General features: G+C 54.7%; 1 protein-coding gene across 3 annotated transcripts; it reads right to left on the bottom strand.

Moving 5' to 3' along the window:
* Positions 1-1,167: 1,167 nt before the first annotated feature.
* RBCK1 (RANBP2-type and C3HC4-type zinc finger containing 1) lies at positions 1,168-18,010 on the bottom strand. Of its 3 annotated transcripts, none has more exons than XM_045807452.2 (13): positions 17,953-18,010; positions 17,250-17,339; positions 15,886-16,030; positions 11,295-11,388; positions 10,970-11,168; positions 9,723-9,844; positions 9,412-9,585; positions 8,100-8,260; positions 6,910-7,021; positions 4,106-4,285; positions 3,234-3,332; positions 2,783-2,926; positions 1,168-1,848 (listed from the first exon to the last, which is right to left on the bottom strand). In XM_045807452.2, exons 2-13 carry the CDS (start codon positions 17,269-17,271, stop codon positions 1,768-1,770), a joined length of 1,533 nt encoding a protein of 510 aa, XP_045663408.1. In that variant the 5' UTR covers positions 17,272-17,339; positions 17,953-18,010; the 3' UTR covers positions 1,168-1,767. The 3 variants fall into 3 exon arrangements, with proteins under 3 accessions (XP_045663408.1, XP_045663417.1, XP_045663426.1); XM_045807461.2 differs by lacking the exon at positions 17,953-18,010 and adding an exon at positions 17,840-17,935; XM_045807470.1 differs by lacking the exons at positions 8,100-8,260; positions 15,886-16,030; positions 17,250-17,339; positions 17,953-18,010.
* Positions 18,011-24,005: the final 5,995 nt, after the last annotated feature.

Genomic DNA, 24,005 nt, shown 5'->3' with positions numbered 1-24,005 from the left:
GGTGAGGAGGACTGGGGTGAACCGGAGAGCCACGTGAGGAGAGCTACACTCAAGGACTCTGGCCCAGTCCTGCCCCGTGGAAACGAGGACCCAGACTTACAAGTGTTCTCTCTCAACAGAAGCTGGGCATCTAGGTTTTAATGCAGTACCTCTCAATTTAGAATCATCGGCAACCAATTCAAATTTCTAAAATATCGGGTAGACTGGTTCCAGCCTGTGGCTCGTGAGAGAATGGTCTCTGCTTAGCTCTTGTGCTCAGGCCCCCGAGGGCTGCCAGACAGGCCCTGGCAGGAGGCAGAGGAGCTGGGGACAGAAGACCTTCCGCCCCCACTGGGCCCCATCTCCGTCTCCTGCAGCCCGGCTGTCCTTAGTGCATTCCGTGTCCTCCCAGGGAGCGGCTCGCCCTGACCCTTCTTCCTCCTGGGCCAGGGAGGCCGGCAGAGCACCAGGCACTTGTGTTCTCAGCCGTCTCCGCCCCCAGTGCCTGGGGTCCACGCTGGAGTCTTGTCATTCAGGGACAGGGTGGCAATGCCCGTCCAGGCACCGGAACGAGCCCTGCCCCATCCCCCACCCCCAGCCAAAGCCACGCGCTCCAACTTCCAGAGCCTGGAATCCAGCCAGGCCTTAAAGGGCAGGGACGCCCGCTGCCTGTCACGACGGTGATCCGCACTGAAGCTCAGATGACGCGTTTACCATCAAATACCAGATCTCAACGCGGAAGGGGCGTTGGTCAGAGAAGGGAGCAGAACTTCCAGAATGGACACCCACAACCGTGTTTTCATCTCTGACCGGCACAGAGTGACACCAAAGCTGTGGAGTCTCGCCTGAGACATTTCAAAATGAGGGTGGCCCGCCCCGCCACCCCACCGCCGCAGCGTCACATGTTCCTGAAAGCTTGCTGTCCTCCAGCCCCGCACGCCACCGAGGGGCCACCGGTCTGCAGCCTCCCGGACCTCGACACACGGCAGACGGCCCGTCGGGGTGCTGACCCGAGAGCAGGCAGCCCCTCTAGTGCGCACGGGGCGCATGGACCGGGGCAGGGATCCCGGTGCAGCTCACACCCTCGCGCCACCATTGCCGGAGGCTACCCGACCCTGCCTCGGTGCCCCCAGAGCTGGCCATCCTGCCCGCGACGCTTTCATGCCCTCACCACGTCACACTCATCCCTTCCTGGAAAGCCATTTTAATTCGCTTACACAGGCAGCCAAGAGGGGGCCATGGAGCTGAACCCGACAGGCCAGGTCTCCCTCCCGGCTCCGAACGGCCAAGCAGCAGCTGTCTCACAGGCCCCGGGCCTCTGACAGCGAGGACAGAGGAGAGTCAGCCCCAGAGAGCCGATGGGGAAGGGGTGGGCTCCGGGTGCACAGCGTTCAGCAGATGACGGTGGCGGAAGGGGGAGAGTGTGGACTCACTCGGGGCTCTCAGAGGCTCCATGCGGCAGGGCTGTGTTTAAGTCTGGGTCAGGTAGGGGTAAGAGCCGCAGAGAAGAGCGGAGAGGTCTGGCTGGCAAGCCCCAGAGGAAGGGCAAAGGCCCTGGGACAGACGCAGCCACAGACAACACCGACGGCAAGCTGAGGCAGGGCCCCCTGCAACACCCCTTGCAACAAAGCCATCCACACAGCTCAGGGGCCTTGGTCTCTACAAGGCCTGTCTCAGCCAAGCACAAAGGCATCTCCCAGGCCAAAAACCAGAGCCAAAGCACCAGCGCTGTCCCGCAGCAGCATGGGGATGTGGGGCTAGGTCAGCGTGGGGACCAGCCATCCTCAGCTAGTGGCAGTTCTGACAGCTGGGGTGGCAAGGGATCCCATTCACCCGGCAACGGCAGCCCCCACTGGTGTCTCCTGGGCCCTAGAGGATGGGGAGGAGAGAAGGTCGTGACAGTGAAGACAGTGCCCTCCCCATGCTGCACGTCTCCACTCCGGGCCTTTGCTCGGGCAGGTCCGCCCGCTGCGAATGGCCCTCTTGGCCTCAGCTACCCGATGGAGGCAGTCAGTAAGACCTTTCTGGGCTCCCACGGCACCCCCAGTTACATGGTCTCGGTCAACGCTCCCCTGGCCCAGAGCAGGCAAAGGAGGGTGATGGATTGTCGCATGTCCTGCGTGGGTGTGCACCCTGGCAGCGGAGAGAGGGCAGCCCCTCTGCCTGCGTCTGTCCCGGGGTCCACCCGGACAGAACGACGAGCCCCCGTCTCCAGGAACGCTAGTCTAGTAAAGAGCTGCTCTGCGCCGCGCTCACCCACCGGCACCCGCGGAGCACCCCCCTTGCACGTGCTCAGCGGCCTCTGAGAGGGCCGGAGAGGGCCTGCCCGCACCTCCACGTTACAGATGCACAGCCCAACCACGAGGCCTGGGGGCGCTCTGCCTGACCCCAGACCCAATCCTCATCGAGGCCCTGGGGGTGGGGGGGTGTGGGGCAGCCTCCTTTTTCTGTAAAGGGCCAGTTCCTTCAGGTTTCTGGAGCCATACAGTCCCGGCCTTTGTAGCGCACACGCAGCCACAGACAGGACACAACGGGTGTCCGGGGCTGTGCTCCCGGGGCTCAGCTCCCATTGCTTATGGACAGGACACTGGGATTTCATATCCTTGTCACAGCTCACAAGATAGTCGTCTTTTCTTGGTACTTTTCAAACATTTAAAAAATGTAAAACACGTTCTTACTTTACCAGCTGGACGAATACAGGCACTGGTTGGATCTGGCCCAGGGGCTGTCCCCCATTCTCAGGCAAGACCCCCAGGGCACCGCCCCTTAGCACCCCCAAGCCTCTGCGCTCCAGAGGACTCACCCCAGGTCCCCAGCGTGGGCCCTTGGTGACCCAGCAGATTTCCGTGTGGCAGACAGTGCAGCGGATCCAGTCGCAGCCGTCCTTCTTCTGCACCACGATCCGGCACTGCGGGCAGTGCATGGCCTCCCCCTGCTGCAGCATCGACTGGGGCAGAGCGGGAGCCGGCCTTCAGCCCCCGGCCCCCCGGCCCCCCACAGAGCGAAGCCGGCTATCCCTCTGGAGTCGTGGGCCCACTCTCCTCCGCTGCTCCGCCTAGGCCTCGTCTCTGGACACTTCCTGCTGCTCGCCCCCCGACCACTTGTCCTAACTAGGTCCCGTTGCTGGATGGCAGCGACGCCAGAACAGGGCGAGAGCGTTCAGGGCTCCTGAACCGCAGCCCTGCGAAGCCCCCCACCCGCACAGAGCTCCCAGAACTCCAGTCTCCAGGCCCTCAGCCCCAACCCTGCCTCACCCTGAGCATCTCTGTTGTCTGCCGGGCGGCCACATCGTTCTGAGCCCGCAGGGCCAGGTCATCCTGGTACTCCTTGCAGTTCATCTGCTCGTGGATGGCCTGCGGCAGGGTGAGGGGCTCAAGGTGAGAAGGTTTCTCAAGAGGTTAAGAAGCTGAGAGATGTGAGGGGCGCTTATTGCCTCTAGATGATGTCACGGACAGGGCCTCACTTTATAAACCAAGTACCCATTTTATGGAAGGGGACCCGGAGGCCAGGGAGGGGAGGCCAGGGCCGTCCCATATGCTGATGATAATACCCACGTGTGCTAAGTTCTGAGGGCAGAGAAATTCCTACATCCCCTGGCCCCACGGCTGCAGCCCCTCTGTCCCTGGCTAGACTCTGCCCTGATTACAGGCCTGATGCTCCGAGACTGAGCTTGCCTAGGCTGTGACCAGGCTCAGACCTGCCTACTCGCTCGAGACCAGTCTCTTCGGTGGTCAAGTGCTGAGACAATGAAGGGAGGGAGCGGGCTGAGGTCAGGGTGGGGCAAGACTCCGTCTGGGTTTGGGGTCAGGGCTCAGTTCGGGATGGGGGTGGAGACTTAGTCTAGGGCAGGGTTGGGGTCAGTCTGTGACTGGAATCAGGGCTCGGTTAGAGGCCGGGGTCAGGGCTCAGCACTGGGCTGAGGCTCGGTCTAGGCGGAGGTTCTATCGAGGGCCAGGGCTTGGTCCAAGGCTTAGGCTCAGTGTGGGGGCCAGGCCCCATGACGGACATGCAGCTGTCTGTCCTGACAGGCTAGTGTCACAGCTCCCTTCCCAGGAGAACAAGCACTGAACTGCAGTGAGCTCCTGGCAGGATGAGGGGGTTGGACAGCACGGGTCCCTGTCCCCACCTTACAGACCAGGCAGTTGACGTGGAAGCACACTGGGCAGGTAAACTCGTTGACATCATCCTCAAAGAAGCACCATCCCTTGCAGTCCGGGGTCTTGCAGTGGTAGCTGAAGGCACTGCGGTTTTCCGCGATGGAGACGCCCAGGTCCAGAAACCGCTGGTAATCCTCAGGGGGCAGCAGCTGCCAACAGGCCACAACACACAACCTGGTTTGCTCGGGGTTCAGAACAGCCAATGAGGGCCCTCCTTGCCCCCAAATATCCTCCAGGAAGCCCCCAACCCACGAAGTCCAACCTAGCCCCGGCTCTTTACTTCTTACTACCCTCAGGGTTTAAAAACTCCATTCAGAAAATGGATTAAAAGTTCCAGAGATCGGGGCGCCTGGGTGGCACAGCGGTTAATCGCCTGCCTTCGGCTCAGGGCGTGATCCCGGCGTTATGGGATCAAGACCCACATCAGGCTCCTTTGCTATGAGCCTGCTTCTTCCTCTCCCACTTCCCCTGCTTGTGTTCCCTCTCTCGCTGGCTGTCTCTATCTCTGTCGAATAAAATAAATAAAATCTTTAAAAAAAAAAAAAAAGTTCCAGAGATGGATGGTGGTGAGGGCTGCACAACAACGTCAGGGTACCTGACGCCACAGAGCTGTACACTTAAAACAGTACAAATGCAGGAAAAAAGGGTAAATTTTGTTATGTGTATGCTACAATTTTTTTTAAAAAGGAAAAAACAAACAAAAGTAATAACTGGTATTGCTGGGGAAGATGTGGTTAAACTAGTATCCTGGTACCTCACACTCTGAAAAAGCAACGTGGCAGTTGTGTTTCAACAAAACTTCTCTGACCCTTTGGGATTCACTCCACTTCCACGAGTTTATCCTAAGCAAATAATATATAAGAAGAGATACCGGGCAAAACGTTTCTTGAAGCATTCATTACAAACTGAGAAACTGGAATTTTATTATGAGAAGAGGTATAAGCAGGATAAGTGCCATAAGATTTATGAAAATCCTTAGAAAAATTTTATGGCAAAAAAGCAGAAGTTGTTGTATCTATGCTGGTGACAATGAAGGAAAAATCACACCTACTTTCTGTATCTGAATTGGGTGGTGGTTACAAGAGTTGCATTTGTCAAAACTCACCCAACTGCATGCTTAGAATGGGTGCATTTTATTGCATGCCAAGTTTCCCTTAGTAAACATGATTTAAAAGGAATAAAATCATGTCTGCCCACAGACATCAAGGGAAAGAGGAAAATGCAGTCGGGGATTCCCTGGGATGACAGGGTTGTAGGTGACTTTTCTCTTTGATTTCTGTTCCAGTTTTATGTGGTTTAGGCATGTTTTGTAAAGATAACCTCCACTCATTACTCTGCTGATCCCTGCCCCTCTCTCCCTCTGCCACGCCTGACCTTTTCAGAGTCTTGGGTCAACCCCCAGGGGCTCTGGAGAAGCATGGGCCCTGCAGCCCCTTGGCAGGAACTCTGGTCCCATCACAATGCCCTTGGCAGGGATGGACCTCAAGGAAAACCCTCTGGGCAATGACCACAGGTGCCAGGACATATGGAATGACTGACTCTGTGTCTGGGAGCTTTCCGGGCCACAGTGGGAGGGCCTCAGCAACCCTCCGGAGCCACCCTTCCCCGATGCCCCAGAGACAACAGATAAAAGGGGCTGTGCTTGGTGTAGGCGGAAGTTCCCCACACTCTACCCTTTCTGCCCCCTCTTTTTCAGCTGAGGTAGACCCCCTGGGCTCCAGGAAATACTAGGTGCAGTCAAGGAGGTTCGCAGAAGCAGGACCCTAAGAGAAAGGCAGGAGGAACAGAGGTCTTTGGGATGTGACTGCGGGGGTCTCCCATGTGGACCTCAGCCACCTTTGACCCTGCCTCATGTTTTGGCCTGGGAATCCCAAGATACCCAATTCTGAGAAGGCCCTTCCCCAGCAGTTTAAAAACCATGACTCAAGCCCACTTCAATTTTCCGAGTGGGGAAATAGAGACTCACAGAAGAGTGAGAACTTGGTGGGTGGTCCCGGCTCAGCTGGCAGGGACTCTGGGCTTGAGCGTGCTCACTGGGAGGGCAGCAAGTGAGAGAAGAGGGCAAGCACTCTTGCACTGGAGCCCCCTGCTGGCTGCTCTTGGAACCTGGGGACCCGCGGCCCGTGAGCAGGCCTGGCCAGCCTGCCCAGGCGAGAGAGTAAAGTGGAAAGAGGCCGAGCTGCCCCCGCCACTGCAAGTAAGGCCATCATGAATCAGTCCACGACAGTAACCCACCAGCTAAACCCACCCGAGACCGGCCAAGCCCAGCAGGAGCTAGAAGAATCAGGAGCTACGAGAAGGGTCTGGCCAAGCCCAACCCCAGTGACTAACGTGCAGATTCATGAACTAAACAAACAGCGGTTGTCTGAAGACACGTGTCTGGAATAACTTGTTACGCAGCAAAAGCAAGCCGATACAGGGCGCACCCACCACGTTCAAGCGCAACTCTGGAGCCTTTCCACACACCCTCTCTCATATTCTTCACAGCCTCTGAGGAAACTAACTTTGACCCTAACTGAGATGAGAAAAGCAAGGCACGGGGTGAGTATCTGACTTGAGGTCACCCGGTCCAACAGCCCGTTTCCCCACTCTTAACACCTCTGCTGTCTTTCCTTCACAACAGCGGTTTCTTTACCAGCTACTTCCCCCAAGTCCAGTCCTCTTCACTGCTTGGCCCCCAGCATCCCCCACAGAAGGCTCTGGATAAACGTGTGCTGTCAGAGCCCTGCCGGCTCAGGGCGTGCCCCTCCCTCCCCCAGCCCCCAGGCCTTACCGCCCGGATCTCCCTCTCCAGCAGCTTGCCCGAGCACGAGTAGGTGTTGTCAATGAAGGGGCAGGAGACCTCGGCCTCCTGGCTGTTGCGGATGGTGCCCTGCAGACACTCCCTGGAGGGGGAGAGGGGGGAGGGGTGGAGGCTAGGGTCATCTGAACCCCATCCATCCAGACTCCACCCCTCACATGGTAGGCTTTTCTTCAGTACCTCCCTTCCTTCGTCCCCCTCCCACAAACCCATCAGCAAGGCCTCCGCTTCCGTCTACCCTGCTGCCACCCCCACAGCTCTGGTCCAGGCCCCCAGCAGCCCTCGCCTGGAGGACTGTGGGTGCGGCTCCCCTGGGATCCCTGTGTCCACCTCGCCCCCAGGGGTTCACTCTCAACACAGGGGCCACATTGTTCCCAGCAGGCTCCCACCCCGCCCTGCCCAGAGCAAACCTGCACCCCTCACTACAGCTCCCACGAACCCCGGGGCACGTCCTCCCTCACACCTCTCTGTCCATCCCTCTGCTCTGGCCACACCGATCCCTGCTTGCCACAGAAGGGCCAGGCATATCCCTGCACCCGACCTTCTGGTCTCTGTTCAGGTGCTAACCTCCCGTGGGGCTTCCCTGACCCCCTTCTAGAGCAGAGCCCCCCTTTTCCTCATAATTCACTGGTACTTAGATCTGACACAATTTACAATGACACCGGTCATTACTGTTTTACCATCAGCCTCTCCACTGGAATGTAAGCTCCAGGAGGCAGGAACAGCTTTTTTGTTCACCCGGGATCCCCAGGCCTAGCCCAGTCCCAGCACCCCGGGGCCACTCAACGCACGTCTGCTGCGGTGAAGGAGGACCCGGTCTCCACAGCCCAGGACGGGCAGCCTGCCCGCCAGCCAGGCAGAGAGCGGCTTGGAGCATCGGCCAGGGACAGGGCCTCGATGCCCTCGGCTGGGCCCGCGCAGGCAGCGGCAAGGGGCACAGACGCTGGAACCAGAACGCCTGAGCAGTGTGGCCTCGCGCAAGCTGCGGGCCTCGCGGTACCTCGCACTCCTCGCTCGCACCAAGCGGAGACAGCGCCTACCTCTCAGGGTTTTGCGGGCGTCCAATGAGACGTAAGAGCACGGGCCCCACCCACTCTCAGCCCTCCGGTAATCGGCGGCTGCGAGAAACGCTGCACCGCTGGGGGTGGGGGTGGGGGCCGCACCTGCAGAAGGCGTGCAGACACTCACGCAGCACCACGGCATCGCCGGGCGCCAGCACCAAGTAGCACACGGGGCACTCGGTGGGCTCGGTGTTCAGCACCAGGCTCCTCTGATCCAGCTGGACGTGCTGCAGGTAGTTCCCCTCCTGCTGCTGCTGCTTCCGCTGGGCACACGGGGCGGGGCCGCGGGGCGGGTCAGGGTCTCAGGGGAGGGACAGACCAGGAAGGGGGCGGGACCGCGGGGGGGCACCAGGTCAGACCCCGGAGGCGGGGCAAAGCTGCGGGACAGTCAGGATCCCTGGGTGGGGTCGGGAGCGGCCTGACCGTGGGCAGGAGACGAGATGCTGGGAAGGGTGGGGCCAGAGCGGGGTCTGGACGGGAGGGAGAGAAGCCAGGGGCAGGAGGCGGGCCAGGCGGGGGGCAGGTTGGGGCTGCAACCAGGGGTCAAGCCACGCGAGGGAGTGACGGCGGCAGGGAAAGGAAGGGAGTTAAGGTCTGAGGGGGTAGTCTGGGGTAACAGGGCTCACATCCCTGCCAAGAAGCAGGGCAGGGCTGGGCAGGGGGTGGGGTCGGAGCCGGTCAAGGTCACAGAGTGGGTCAGGGGTATGGTGCTAGGGAGCAAAGCAAGACGGGAGAGAGGACGGGGTCTGGGCCAAGGCTGTAGGGAAGACCACGAATGAGGTCATGGCTGGGGTGGGGCAAGGACAGCACTGGATCCAAGGGGAACTCAGGTGGGGGTTGGGGGGCATCCGAACAGAATGGGGAACACTCAGGATCTGGTGTGTGTCAGGATCGGGTGCAAAGCTATGCGAGGGGCAGGACAGAGGGCGGGGTCAATCTCGCAGGGAGCGGTGAAAGGCTGGGTCCAGGCTCACAGGAAGTCAGGGGTGAATCACAACAGGGAGGTAGGGGTTCAGGAACAGTAGGATCCAGGGTGAGGTGACGTCTAAGTGGAGCAAGAGCTAGGTCATAGGCGGATAAGGAGGAGGTGGACAAAAGCATGGTCGCAGCCAGGGCACTGGAGTCCCAGCCAGGGGAGTTGTATGCACAGTGGGTGTGGAAGTCAAAGCTAAGGGCGGAGCCACAGTCCAAGTGGGGGCGGGGCATGTGATCACAGCCAGGGAGCAGGGTCTCAGCACCTAAGACCTCCAGGAGAGGGCGAGTCACAGTCAAGTGCAGCGTCACCACCATTGGTGCGGTCGGGAGGGGGCAAGGCAGCAACGGGGGAGGAGCGGCAATGCGGAGGTGCCTCCCTTCCCGTCCTACGCCTCCCCGCCCCGTCTGCGGGTGTTTGTCCCGGGACTTCCGCGCCCACCTGCTGGTACTGGCGCAGCGCCTCCTCCTCACCCGCCATGCGCGCTCTCTCCTCCTCATCGGGCTGGTACGAGGCGGGGACCTGGTAGGCCTCAGGCCGCGCCCGGCAGCACATCTCGCAGCCGGGCCTCGTGGGCTTGTTAATGAAGGTGCAGCCCGGGCACTGCCAGCCCACCTGGGAGCAGAGTCGGGGGTGGGGGGTTGAGCACAGCCCGGCGCCCGCGCGGGAAGTCGGGCGGGGGCGGGGCCCGGGAGCATGGAGGCGGAGTCGGGGGCGGGGCGCGCGGTCACCGGCTCGCGGGGGCGGCTTACCGGCGGGGGTTCGGGCGTGGCGTCGGGCTGGCCCCGCCCCGGCTCCTGGGGGACTCCGGGCTTCGTGGGGGCGGGCTCCAGGGGGCCCCGGGACTGCAGCGTGAGGTCCTTGAAGCCCAGATCTAGGGAGGAGGGTTTAGAGGGTGGCAGATCCAGGCAGACCACTTCGTGCACACTCTGAGCCAGCCAGGCGCCCTGCGCGCCCCCCACCCCCACCCCGCACCGTTCCCTCCTCCCTGGGGGAGTCTCCAGTTCGGTTCGCCAGGTGAGCCTAGACCTGGTTGAGTGTCCGGCTCCCACAGGGTCAGGGTCCCTCCTCCGCCCGTGAGTGCTCCTGCGAGCTCCTGGCTTAAAAACCCGGGCCTAAAAACCAGCCTCCGGTGCTCCTGAAGTCATGCACGATCACTTGAGATGCTCCTGCCAAACACTGAATCTGCATCCATTCCCGAGGGGGCATCGGACAGAAAAACAAAAAACAAAACTGGCCGGACTCTTCAAATATCAGGAAAGTCAAAGGAAGACTGAGGGCACCAAAGACTGAAAAACCCTGCCAAGCGTCTGGCTATAAAGGACATTCATTCGACAACTGGTAAAATCTGGGTAACATCTGTGGATTAGATCATAGTATTTCATCATTGTTAATTTCCTAAATTTGGTAGTTGTATGTGTAAGAAAATGACCCCTTTTCCAAGAACATGTACACTGAAGTATTCAGGGGAGAGGGACATGTCTGCAACTTCAGAACAGTTCAGAAAAAGATTATTTAGACATATAAATAATTTTATATACAGAATGACAAAGCAAAGCAGTTGTGAAATGTTAATATTTTAGGGAATCCATGTGAAAGGTACTTGGGAATTTGTTACACAGTTCTTTGTACAATGTTGCAACTTTTCTGTATCTGAAATATTTCCAGAGAATAAGCAAAAAAAATTATAAACGCTATTATCATCATCATATCCAATTTACGGATTTAGAAACTGAGGAACAGAGACAGGAAGGGACGTGCCGAGGTCATACAGCTGATGAACGCCAGAGCCAGGACTGAACTCAGTCCCTCTCGTCCCCAGACCAGCTGCTCTCAAAATGGCTCAGAAATGGCTCTCTCCGGGGTGCCCTTTGTCCTCTCTTCCCCACTATGGATAAGGTCCTCCAGGGGAGAGCTCCTGACCAAAAGCCATGGGCTCTGCTCCCTCTCGGCCTGGGATCTCAGGTGAGTCCCGTGTGGCTCAGAGGCGGAGCCTCACCTTCCAGCATCCGCAGCTGCCTCTCCCGCTGCAGCTCCTGAGGGTTGAGTGAGGTGTTGCAGGCTGACAGCACATAGAGGTAGGCACTGTCCCCATTCCGCCGCACCCCATGCGAGTGCAGGGTCTCCTGGTCCCGGGCCAGCCGCTGCCCGATCACCCACTGCTGCAGGACGGGCGGAAAGCCGTAGTCCAGGAATACCTGACGGGGGATGCGGAGAGCGGGAGAGTGGCAAGGGTGGACCAGAGTAAAGAGAGGTAGAGGCAAAATGGGAAGCATCTGCCCTGATGTGTCCCTTCAGTGTGGCCCCGCCCTCTGCCAACTCACCATGTCCTTGAGGGAAGCCACGGTCATGTCAGGACGCACGGTGAGCCAGATGGTGACCGTGTGCATCTGAGCGTCCTCTACGCTCACCCACAGCCTGCGGAGAAGGTCACAGGTCCAACCCCGGCCATCAGCAATGGGCACGCACGTGTCTGCACACTTGTGCACGCGCATGCCTGTGTACAGACACATGTACACACGCCCACAGCCCCCCAGTCTAGGTTAGGGGCCTTTCCTGGATTCCCACAGCCCGGGGCTTCCTTCTTGATCAGAACCCACTGCTTAAGCCCCTGCAATGGCTCGGCACTGCTCGGAGAATCAGATACACGCAGCACACGAGGGCCTCCGTGATCCACGCCTCCCCGCTCTGCAGCCTCCTCTCTCGTTCTGTCCTTTGCTCCTTAGCCAAGCAGTTATTATTTCCTATATGCTAAGACACTTCAAAGCACTTCATATGTTTTAGCTCATTTAACGCTCTCCACAAACCCATGAGGCCCATGAGGTGACTGTTGTCACCGCTATTTTAAGGATAAAAACCCGAGGCACAGCCAGATCACACTGACTCTACCGAGGAAGCACTGAATGTCTGTGAGAGGCAGGATTCCAACCCGGTGTCACTCCAGGGAAACACCAGCCTTCTCAAGGACCCTTCAACATTTCTGGAAGATCAAAAGCATGAAAAAGAAGGGCTAGGATAAAAACTAAAAACAAACAAACAAACAAAAAACCCAGAACTGATCCCAAAGGAAACAGAAAAATCGGAGTACAGAAGAAGAGCAAGGAGCAATTAGTAAAGGAGGACGAGCTCCTGGAGATGTAAAGAGTGACTCCTGATAACCGAACCTTCAGATCCAACTACAAGTTCACCGGAAGAACTGGAGATCCTAAATGACAGCTCGAGACAGCGGTTAAGAAATTGAGAATGGGGGAAAATTCTGGAAGTCCAAGACCAGGTTTCTTAAATGAATGGCATTAAAAAAGAGAGGGAATAAGAACGATATTAAGAGATGCTACGTGCCGATCTCTGGCTCCTGACGAGAACAAACCTACTACAAAAATTAATGAGATAATCAGGGAAATTTTAATATAAACAGTAGTAGGGGATTAATATAAACAGTATTAGGGGATTTTTATTAATAATTCCTTAATTATTGTTAGATGTGATAATGAGACTGAGATTCATAAGCCACGGGGAGGTTACGTACGGCATGGTGACTACAGTTAACAATACTGTGTTGTATGTCTGAATATTGCTGAGAATAAGTCTTAAAAGTTCTTATCACAAGAAAAAATAGGGGTGCTGGCTGGCTCAGTCGGTAGAGCATGTGGCTTTTTTAAGATTTTATTTATTTACTTGACAGCACACAAGTAGGGGGAGTGGCAGGGAGAGGGAGAGGGAGAAGTAGGCTGTCCGCTGAGCAGGGAGCCCAGTGTGGGGCTCGATCCCAGGACCCTGGGATCATGACCTGAGCCGAAGACAGACGCTTAACCGAGAGCCACCCAGGCGCCCCTAGAGCACGTGACTCTTGACCTTGGGGTGGTGAGCTGGAGTCCCATGTTGGGCGTACAGATTACTTAATAATAATCTGTAAGTATGTGAGGCAATGGACGTTAACTTATTGTGTCCTCACTGCACGATACACACGCACCAAATCATGGCGTACATCTAAAATGATTCTGAGACTCCGCTTCCCACGTGCGGACGGGAAGAGGGGTGCTCCTCACACAGCCCCCCGCGATTCTCGGGTACCAGAAGGGCGTCCTACACCGCAACTCAATTCTGACGCTATCCACCCAGAGACAGCAGCAGGGTCCAGGGATTAAGGGTTCAGACTGATGAGACTGCCCCCCCCATGCCAATCACAAGCCCCGGGTGGTCACCTGTGCTGACTCACCAGCTATAGAGTCGGGGGTGCCAGCAGCCCACTCCTCACGTTCAAATAATTTGCTAGAGCAGTTCACAGAACTCGAACATTCTACTTACTAGACCACTGGTTTGTTATAAAATGACAGAATTCAGGAACAGCCAGGTGGAAGAGACATGTAGGGCAAGGTATATGGGAAGGGGTGAGGGGCTTCCCTGCCCTCTTGGACTGTACCATTCTCCCCAGATCTCCATGTGCTCACCAACCCAGGAGCTCTCTGAACCCTGTCCTCTTCCGTTTTTATGAAGATTTCATTATATAGGCATGACTGATCAAACCATTGCCACGGGGCTGATTCAACCTCCAGCCCCTGACCCCTCCCAAGAGGTCAGGGGATGATACTGAAAGTTCCAACCCTCTAATCAGGGGGTTGGTTGCTCTGGTGACCAGCCCCTATTCTTAAGAGATCTGGGGGACATTCCAAAAGTCACCTCATTCACAAAACAAAAGGCACCTTTACCACTCTCATCACTTAGGAAGTTCCAAGGAGCTCTGTGCCAGGAAAGGACAAAGACCAAATATGTATTCCTTATTATAAATCACAGTACCACATCACCTGAAGCTAATACAATGCTATATGTCAATGATACAGTAAAACTGGAAACAAAAATAGGTCCATATAAAAGCCCGACACAAATATTCACAGCAGCAGCATTATTCATATTAGCCAAAAAGTGGAAAAAACCCCAAATTCCCATCAAATGATTAATAGATAGAGAAAATATCGTACATTCATACTATGGATTATTATTCAGCAACAAAAAGGAATAAAGTTCTGGGGCATCTGGGTGGCTCAGTCAGTTAAGCATCCGACTCTTGATCTCAGGGTCGCGAGTTCAAGCCCCGCACTGGGCTCCACACTTAGGGGAGCCTATTTAAAAAAATAATAATGAATAAATAAAAATAAAAGGAATAAAGTTCTGATACGTGCTACAACACGGATGGATTGAGAAAACATTATGCTAAGTGAAAAAAGACAGACACAAAAGACCACATATTATATGATTCCATTTCTATGAAATACCCAGACGAGGCACAACCCTGGAGATAGCAAGATCAGTGGCTGCCTAAGGCTGGGGCTGGGGAAAGGCAGGGAGATGAGGAGTGACTACTAATAAGCACGGATTGGGGTTCTGCAGGGGATGATAAAAATGTTCTATAAGTGGGGCGCCTGGGCGGCTCAGTCGGTTAAGCGTCTGCCTTTGGCTCAGGTCACGATCCCAGGGTCCTGACATCGAGCCCCGCATTGGGCTCTATGCTCAGTGTGGAGCCTGCTTCTCCCTCTCCCTCTGCCGCTCCCCCTGCTTCTGCTCTCTCTCTCAAATAAATAAATAAAATCTTTTTTTTTTTAAGTTCTATAATTGATGGTGGTGATGGCTGCACAACTCTGAATATACTAAGAGACTTGAACTCTACACTTTAAATCGTTGCATTGTACGGTATGTCAACTGTATCTCAATGAAACCATGAAAAAATCAAATGGGATCCACCAGCATCATTGAAAATCACAAACTATGAGACGACTGTCTTACTACGCAGCAGCAAAAAAGCAGGAAAAAAGATCAACCCCACCGTCTACTGAGTGATTGACATGTGTGAGGCACTGGGCTAAGCAACATCGAGTTTCAGTCTCCTGGGGAAAGACTAACAGTTCCATCCCTCCCTTGCTTCTCTTGCTAACAGAACCCCTGAACTCCTGGTCACACTTGGCTACCTGGTCACGTCTCACAGCCTCCCTGCAAGCCGAGGGTGGCCGCGACAATAAGTTCTGGTCCACGGGAATTTAGTGGAGGAAGTGTGCGACTTTCTGAGCTGTGCGCTCTTAAGTGCGGGAGGGGGTGTCCTTCTTCGCTTCCGTAGAGGCCGCTTTGGGGCAAGAAGCTGGAGCAAGGGAAGCGTGATCAAGGCAAAAGGGCCACAGCAACCGCCAAAGCTGAACGCAAATAGGCTCATTAAGCCACCACCTCAAAATGCCCATGGCCCTAGCTGACCACGGGTTACTTACACCAGGCACGGCTCCCAAGAAAGGGAAAATTCCATCCGTTCCCCTACTTCCCCACTCCGCCCTTTAACTACAGCCCCCCACCCTGCCTCATTGCAGACAAGTCTCTGTTTTGCTATCCTGCCCACCCACTCCCTTGCAGTGTATTCAATTAACTTCTATCTCCTTTGTTCTGCCTAGGGTGAATCCTTTCAGTGCCTAGGGCCGCCAGCTTCCACCCGATTGGGGGGCCCCATATTTGGGGGTCCCCCATCTGATCGGGAGAGACACCACACCTTTCTCCTTCCTGCTGACAAGAATGCTGATGTGATGGCTGGAGCTGGAACAGCCATTTTAGACCATGAAGGAAAACTCAGAATGGAGTCCGTGAAAGGCAGAATACAGGACGAAGCATGAGTCTCTGAGCACTACAGGAGGCACAGCCTCCCAGATGTGGATCTAGACTGCCTGCCGTCGAACTTGTTTACGCCACTGTTATGATGTTTTTTCTGAGGCAAAGTGACGTGCCATAGATCGAACAGTTGATTAGTGACGCAGCTTGGGTTTGAACCTAGGTCTCCTGACGCCAGAACCTGCCACTATGCATAACCGTTCTATGGGCAAGAATACATCGTGGTCCGCTGGGGTTCAGGAGCCCTAAGTCTTTGGCCAACCATGCACTCCTCACCTGATGTCCTGTGTTGGGGAGACCTCAGGCTTGAGCTGCACACTCAGGGGTACCCGCTGCTCTGCCAGCCAGATGGCACACTGCACTGCTACCTGTTCATCCCCGCCTGCCACCGCTCGGCTGAGTCTCAGGGCCATCTCCTCGGCTGAAATGCAGCACAGCGGAAGCAGGTTAGCACAGGGTTTATTTTTCAGGAGCTGGGGGTGAGGGAGGTGGTGATCCCTTGTACATGCTACTTCCTCTGTGTTCCTGGTGAAGTCCTACATATCCTTCCATACCCAGCTTAAAAGTCCCTTTCTCTGAGGGGCCTTCTCTGAAACTCCCCATTCCCCCTCCCTGTTCATTTGGTTCTATTTTTCCTTCATATTCCCAGGTCCCCATACTTCCATCCATTTATCTGACAAGCATTTATTGAGCTCCCACTGTGTACCAACCACTGTCCCCGAAACTGGGATGCATCAGTGAATAAGATAAACAGGGTCCCTCTCCTCATGGACCACCCAACCCAGTAAGGAGACAGACAATAGAAAAAAATTCAGATTGTGATCCATGCTGGCAAGGAAATAAATAGGGTAAGATCAGGGAAGGCCTCTAGGAGGAGGTGACACTGAAGCTGAGACCAGAAGGAGAAGCTACATAGGTCCAGACCCAGTTAAGGAAGAGTATACCAGGTGGAGAGAAAGGTAAGGGCAAAGGCCTTGAGCAAGAAATGGTTAGATGAGAACAGAAAGAAGCCAGTGGAGCTCCATCAGAATGAACGAGGGGGTGAATGGGGTAAGACTATGAGGTCATTATACTCAAGAAATGAATCATGGAACTTTGCATCAAAAACTGAGGATGTACTGTATGGTGACTAACATAATATAATAAAAGAATATTATTATTATAAAAATAATAAATAAATAAAGCCCAAAGGGCTTTGTGGGCTAACCAAGGGCTCTGGCCTCTGTTTTAAGAACACAGAGGAGCACCGGGTGGGGGTGAGGGTTAAGCAGGTTGATGACGTGACCTGACATGTTCTACAGTGCTGGGTGGAGGGGGCAAGGGGAGGCAAGGGCCCCTGGTACTCAGGTCAATTGAGATCTGTCTTCCCCACCAGCCTGCGATGTCTCCTGTGCCCTCTGGGAGCTCCCTACCCCCATCGCAGCAGAGTTGGCTCACGGTGGCCTCAGGGGCGTCCCATAATTGAACGACAAGCCTCTGGCAGCAACCAGGCCCCAAAGAAGGAAACGGAGGGGCAGGTGGGTAGAGGGAGGACACGGTTAAAGCTCCCTCTCCCGGGCCCTTCCGGGAAGGGGAGGCCGGGTGCTGCTGGGGCCCACCTCCCAATGAAAGTTTCCCAGCCGCCTCCAGGGGGTGCCCACCTTTCTTGGTCTTCTCGTCCATCTGGCGTGGTTGCGCCCATCCCCCCGGGCGGGGGCAGCGGCTCCGGAGAAATGCTATCCCTGGGTCACCTGGCAGAGGGCGAACGACCACAAGCAACTCAGCCCCGGCCGGTGGCCTCCAACGCGGCCCGAGCCCTCGTTGTGCCTTGGTTTCCCCAGCGGCAATTGGGTAACATCACAAGCACCGGGGACCGGGTATGGGAACGGGCCGGGACCCCGCGTGGGAGGTGAAAGGGCAGGCGGCACCGAGCCAAGTCCACAACGAGCGTTAGAGGAAACGGGACAGGCCTGGTGCGAAGATGAGGCTGACGCCGCACAGCCGGGCGCTGTTTAGTCCCCACGGAGGGCCCCCACTTTTCGCTGCTGGGAGCGCCCCCGGCGCCCGGGATTGCAGCCACACTCCCTCCCCTCCCGGGCGGCCCCAGACACTGGGGAGGGGAGGAGAGCAGCTACAGCAGAAGGGAAAGTGAAAGTGGAGGCCCCGGAAGTGGGGCAGCAGATTGTCGGGACATCCGGACACCCCCGCCCCCACACACCGCCCGGCCCACCCAGGGGCGGCTGCCACCTACGCAGTCCCCCGCGGTCCCCGCCCTGCTCCGGATCACGGCGGTCCGGGTGCTCAATGACCTTGACCGGAGTGACCCCTGTTGGGCTAACCCCCGACTCCCCGACCCTCACTCACCCGCCCAGCTGCGCCCGCAGCGCTGCTGGAAGGGGCGGGGCGGGGGCGGGGCCCGGACGGGAGGGGCGGAGCCCGGATGGGGGCGGGGCCGTGACTACCGGGGGCGGGATTTGGGCGATATTGGGGTGGGGTGCGGCGCGGAGCCACCCCGGCTCAGCCTCCGCGAACCCACCCGCACACCTGAGGGTCAGCGGCATCCTCAGTTCTGTTTGCCGGAGACCGACGGAATCTCTAGCCTCACTCGAATCCTTGCTACTCCTTTTGGCCCCAACAGTCCATTTTCCATCTGCTGCCAGAGGGTCCCTAGAATGTAAATCAAATCACGTCACTCCTCAAAACACTCCCAGTAGTTCCCAACACTCATGGCAAAGTAAAAGCCGAGGTCCTCCTCAAGGCCTGCAAACTGCCTCCCCTCCTTCTCTGACTACTGTTAAACCTAAAATATAAAACGGCCCATTATTTTCCCAGCAAAATGGGTTTATTCAGAAATAGCCAAGAATTGCAATTTAGGACATTTGAGCTATGAAAAACCACGGGCAAGTCTAACAAGCAAAGGAAAGGGACATTATTCTACTGAGAAGGAGGAAATTGGGAGGGGTGCTTTCAGCCAAAGGCCATTGGAGAAAAGCAAGAGTTCAGGGTGATGACAGTTTTTCATTGGCGGAGTTAGAAAGATAGTGGATTCTTGTAGGAGGTGCAATGCACATCTTTCCCTGTTGGGGCCTGTAGTTGATTTTTTCCTGTTGAGAACTCTGTTGGGGTGTGTAATGGACAATTCCTCCTGTAAGGAACCTCCAGGGGTACCTGTCAGAGTTCCCCTACCTGGCCTCTCCACTCCATTTTAGTGAGGTCTCCCTTGATTACTTGGCTCACTCCATTCAAGCCCATTGGCCTCCTAGGTCCTGCAATGAGGCAGACACACTCCACCTCAGGGCCTTTGCATATGCCACAACCCAAATATCCTTATGACTTGCTCTGTCTGTTTAGTTTGGTCTTTACCCAAGAGTCTTCCCCGTCCACTCTATCTGAAATGTCACACACCCGCATACATCCAGCATTTCATAATAGGTGTTCAAGGATTATATCTTAAATGAGTGAAGGAATCTCTGCCTTTTCATCTAGGGTCACTTACCTTTTGCCTGAAATGCATCCCTTAACACAGAGGCTTTCAACCTGGGCTGTACATTTGAATCACCTACAGAGCATTCAAAAATCCTGATGCCCAGGCCACATCTCAGATCAACTGAGATTCCGAATCTCAGGCTGGGCCCAGGCATCAGGAATTTACAACGCTCTCTACTATTTATAATAAGAAGTCAAGTTTGAGAGCCACTGTGTTAAAATTCCTTGTAGGAAGAGACTTCTGGTGACAGATTTTCTTGGTCTTTGAAGTCTTAATTAGACCCCGGCCCTTTTTTTTTAAAGATTTTTTTTAAAGATTTTATTTATTTATTTGACAGAGAGAGAAGCCAGCGAGAGAGGGAACATAAGCAGGGGGAGTGGGAGAGGAAGAAGCAGGCTCCCAGCAGAGGAGCCTGATGCGGGGCTCGATCCCAGGACTCTGGGATCATGCTCCGAGCTGAAGGCAGACGCTCAACGACTGAACCGCCCAGGTGCCCCATAGATCCCGGTCTTGATAGACATTTTCACTAGGAGAATTCCAGCTGGTATTTCACCTTGAAAATAGCACTCAAGGGGCGCCTGGGTGGCTCAGTCGTTGAGCGTCTGCCTTCAGCTCGGAGCATGATCCCAGGGTTCTGGGTTCGAGCCCCACGTCGGGCTCCGCCACAGGCGGCCTGCTTCTTCCTCTCTCACTCCCCCTGCTTGTGTTCTCTCTCTCGCTGGCTGTCTCTCTCTCTCTCTCTCTGTCAAATAAATAAATAAAATCTTTAAAAAAAAGAAAGAAAGAAAATAGCACTCCATCGTCTCTGGCATCTATGGCTGCTACTGAGCCATCACCACCTGTCAGTCTAACTTCTGTTCCTTCTTTCAACAGCCTTACTGACCTATACTTGATATAAGAGCCCCTATTTAAAGTGTACAATTTAGGGGCGCCTGGGTGGTGCAGTCGTTAAGCGTCTGCCTCTGGCTCAGGGCGTGATCCCAGCGTTCTGGGATCGAGCCCCACATCAGGCTCCTCTGCTGGGAGCCTGCTTCTTCCTCTCCCACTCCCCCTGCTTGTGTTCCCTCTCTCGCTGGCTGTCTCTCTCTGACAAATAAATAAATAAAATCTAAAAAAAAATAAAGTGTACACTGTAAAGGTTTTTAGTACATTTGCAGACTTATATATACAACCATCACCACAATCTAATTTTAGAACATTTTTATCACCCCTGGAGAAACCCCGAACACATTAGCAGACACCCCCCACCTGGTATCCTCCAACCCCTCAGCATTAATCTACTTTTGGTCTCTATAGATTTTCCTATTCCTAAAGTAATTAAATCTTACCAAATGTGTCCTTAGTAACTGGCTTCTTTCACCTACCATCATGTTTTTGAGTTTCATCCATGTTGTACTGCTGTCCTTTAGAAAGTAATCTCGCTGGTTTTTTTCCCTCTGAGGGCTTTTAAGATTTTTTTCGTTGTCTTTTTGCGTTTTCACTATGATGTGTCTATGTGTGAAAATTTAGAGTCTCTCTCTCTCTCTCTCTTTTTTTTTTTTGTCATCTTTACGCCCAACGTGGGGCTCAAACTCATGACCCTGAGATCAAGAGTCATATGCCCTATGGGGCGCCTGGGTAGCGCAGTCGTTAAAGCGTCTGCCTTCGGCTCAGGGCGTGATCCCGGCGTTCCGGGATCGAGTCCCACATCGGGCTCCTCCGCTGGGAGCCTGCTTCTTCCTCTCACTCGCCTGCTGTGTTCCCTCTCTCGCTGGCTGTCTCTCTGTCACATAAATAAATAAAATCTTTAAAAAAAAAAAAAGAGTCATATGCCCTATGGACTGAGCTAGCCAGGCGCCCCTATAGAGTCTCTTGAATCTGTGGTTGATGTTGGATTTCTATCTCACTGTTCCCTCTTTTGCCACATCTAATCTGTGGTTTAAGCCAGATTTTTATTTTTTTTAATTTTTAAAAGATTTTATTTATTTATTTGAGAGAGAGAACAAGAGAGACCACAGAGGGAGAGGGCGAAGCAGACTCCCCGCCAAGTGGAGAGCTGGAGGCGGGGCTCCATCCCAGGACCCCCAGGCCATGACCCAAGCCACGGGCAGAAGCTTAACCAACTGAGCCACCCAGATGCCCAACCCCCCAGCTTTTGAATTTTTTATTTTGGTTATTATTTTTTGAATTTTAGAAGTTCTCTTAGGTTTTCTTTTTTCTTTTTTTTTTAATTTAAAGATGTTATTTATTTGTTTATTTGAGAGAGAGAGAGAGGTAATGAGCAGGGGCGAGGGGTAGAGGGAAAGGAGAAGCAGACTCCCAGCCCAGCAGGGAGCTCCACGCGGGACTCGATCCCAGGACTCTGGGATCATGACCTGAGCTGGAGGCAGAAGCTTCATCAACTGAGCCACCCGGGTGCCCCTTTCAAATCTGTTGTCACTTGATATAAGTTCCTACACTTTGGCTATAGTTTCGAGCTTGTTATTTATTTCAGGGCAGTACACATTTTTTCCTTTATAATCTGTATCCGGTGATATTGCCATCTGAGCTCTGTCTGTTTCTGCCGGTTTTCACTTCCGGTGCCTTGTTTTCCTCTGGTGACCCTGCTGGTTTACGACGGTCATGGTCCCTTCAGCCCTGAGGTTACCTGCACAAATTCGTATTGAGGGCAGATACTTTCTTTCCGGTGTTCTAGTCCCAGCCTTGGCCCTTCAAGGGCAGAGCTGGCATTCGCTTCGGACATCCTTCCTCCCAGCGGGTAGACTCTTCAGTCATTCAAACCTGGGCTCGGTCCCACTGTTCACTCTCTGTGCGCCCTGGGCAAGATTCCTGCTCTCGGGGCCTTGGTCTCCCCTTCTGTATGACGGCAATCATGACGGCCCCTCCCTCATAGGGCTGTTTTGACGATCTGTGTCAGTCATCGGTTACTGATCAGTTACGCCAAAATTTAGCGGCTTAGAACAGCAATAAACATGTAGATCTCACCCAGTTTCTGGGGATTAAGCATTCAGGAACGGTTTCTTTTCTTTTCTTTTTTTAATTTTATTTAAATTCAGTTAGCCAGGGGCGCCTGGGTGGCTCAGTCGTTAAGCATCTGCTTTTGACTCAGGGCGCGATCCCTGGGCGTTCTGGGATCGAGCCCCGCATCGGGCTCCTCCGCTGGGAGCCTGCTTCTTCCTCTCCCACTCTCCCTGCTTGTGCTCCCTCTCTCGCTGGCTGTCTCTCTGTCTGTCAAATAAATACATAAATAATCTCTTTAAAAACAAACAAATACATCAATTCGATTAGCCAGCACACAGCACACCGTTCATTTGAGCTGCAGTGCTCAGCGATTCTTCGGGTGCGCGTAACACGCAGTCAGGAGCAGCATCCTACGTGGTTTGGCTCCAAGTCTCTCCCAGGTTGTGGTAGAGATGTTGGCTGAGGCTTCGGTCATGGGAAGGCTTGACTGGGGTGGGGATCAGCTTTCAGGAAAGCCTCTGGCTGATGGCTAAGTCTCCTGTCGCACGCGCCTCTCCATAGGTCTCCCTGAGTGTCCTCGAAACACAGCAGCCGGCTTCCCAAGAGCAGAGGGTTCAGGAGAGCAAGGCAGGAGCCATGCTATATTTTACAGCCGAGTCTTACACCTTCAGCCGGACAGTGATTCCCACGACTGGGGAGGGCGAGATGACCCCTGTGTGGGAAGGAGGCGCCACCGCGACCCTGGGCCACGAGTTTGGGAATCTAACACGGATGCACCGTGGGGCCACATACAGCTTTGCGGTCCTTCGAGCATCACACCTTCCCCTGCACTTCGGCAAGGGCACCCCCAGGGCACAGCGCCACACTCGGGCATGCATCCTTGTCATTGTGTCACCGTCTGTAGTATTGATCTTGTCCACATATGGGGGACCCGGGAGTTTGAGAAATCCAAGGGGAAGCATCCAGCTGCTTATGAAAATGACAAATGGGCCACTCATCTGGGTGATGGTTCCCTGGGTCTGAAAGATGCTTCTCTGAGAGAAGAGTCTACATTGTTGTGTCTTGAAGACATAATACACTTCTTATGGCCTGAAAAAAAGTCCTATTTCTTCATTTTCACAATATCCTATTTGTTACACCCATTAACCCAGCTTAGGGTAGGAGGGAACTACCCAAGGGCATGAATACCACGTGTCGAGGATCATGGGGGCCATGTTGGAGGCTGGCGATGAGCCCAAGTCAAATGAGAGAGTGCACACAAAGGGCTTAGAGCCAGGCCTGGCCGTGATATATCCTCAGTAAACATTAACCATCCCTAGTAAGTCCTGCTTTGTTCTAGCCATGCAGGGGCTGCATAGCAACTACTGTCATTTCGTCATTCAACAAACATGTAATTGAGCAGCTCTGTGCGCCAGGCGCTGTTCTAGGAGCAGGGGAGACTGTTATGAACAAAACACAGCCCCCAGCCTTCTGTAGCTCCCGCGAACAACAGAGATAGAATGTCCTGCCAGGTGGTGCTGAGGGCCATGAAGAAAGAAAAAGCCAGGTAAGGGGAGAGGGAAAGCCAGGACAACAGTCATGGTGGCTCAGATTTGACCCCTGATTCAGCCCTCTCAGACCTCTGAGCCCATCCTGGCATCCCAGGCAGGTGGAACTTATACCCATTTTATACCTGGGCTGGGGTCAAACAAGCTCAGAGAAGAGCTGAAATGAGCTCTGAGTTCCCCAAGGAGTCAGGATTTTTCCAAATACAGAGGTTCTCCAAGCTGGGGCCCAGGAGCATCACCCAGGGGTGATGTTACAGCCCCACACGGTCTGACTCACAGTCAGATCCTGGATCTGCCTTGTAAACAAGCACCCCAGGGGGCTGACCAACCACATCTGGCTGCAGAGGGGCAGGGGAGGGCTGGCCCAGTTTTACGGAGTCTCCAGGTCCAGCCTCCAAGGCGGGGCCGGGCTCAGCCACGTGGAGAGGAGGGGAACAGGCTGG

This window comes from Ursus americanus, chromosome 22 (assembly GCF_024610735.1).
Source record: "Ursus americanus isolate L20-20 chromosome 22, mUrsAme1.1.p, whole genome shotgun sequence".
NCBI lineage: Eukaryota > Metazoa > Chordata > Mammalia > Carnivora > Ursidae > Ursus > Ursus americanus.
The sequence above is the reverse complement of the archived record's forward strand: the minus strand, read 5'-3'. Positions and strand labels throughout refer to the sequence as shown.

What these genes read in the sequence shown, in the direction of transcription:
- RBCK1 (XM_045807452.2), bottom strand. Translation starts at nt 17,271, where the DNA reads ATGGACGAGAAGACCAAGAAAG. An exon ending in GCAGCTGCGGATGCTGGAAG is followed by an intron (nt 9,845 to 10,969) that starts GTGAGGCTCCGC and finishes CCTCCTCCCTAG; the next exon opens with ATCTGGGCTTCAAGGACCTC. An exon ending in AGACAACAGAGATGCTCAGG is followed by an intron (nt 2,927 to 3,233) that starts GTGAGGCAGGGT and finishes GCTCTGCCCCAG; the next exon opens with TCGATGCTGCAGCAGGGGGA.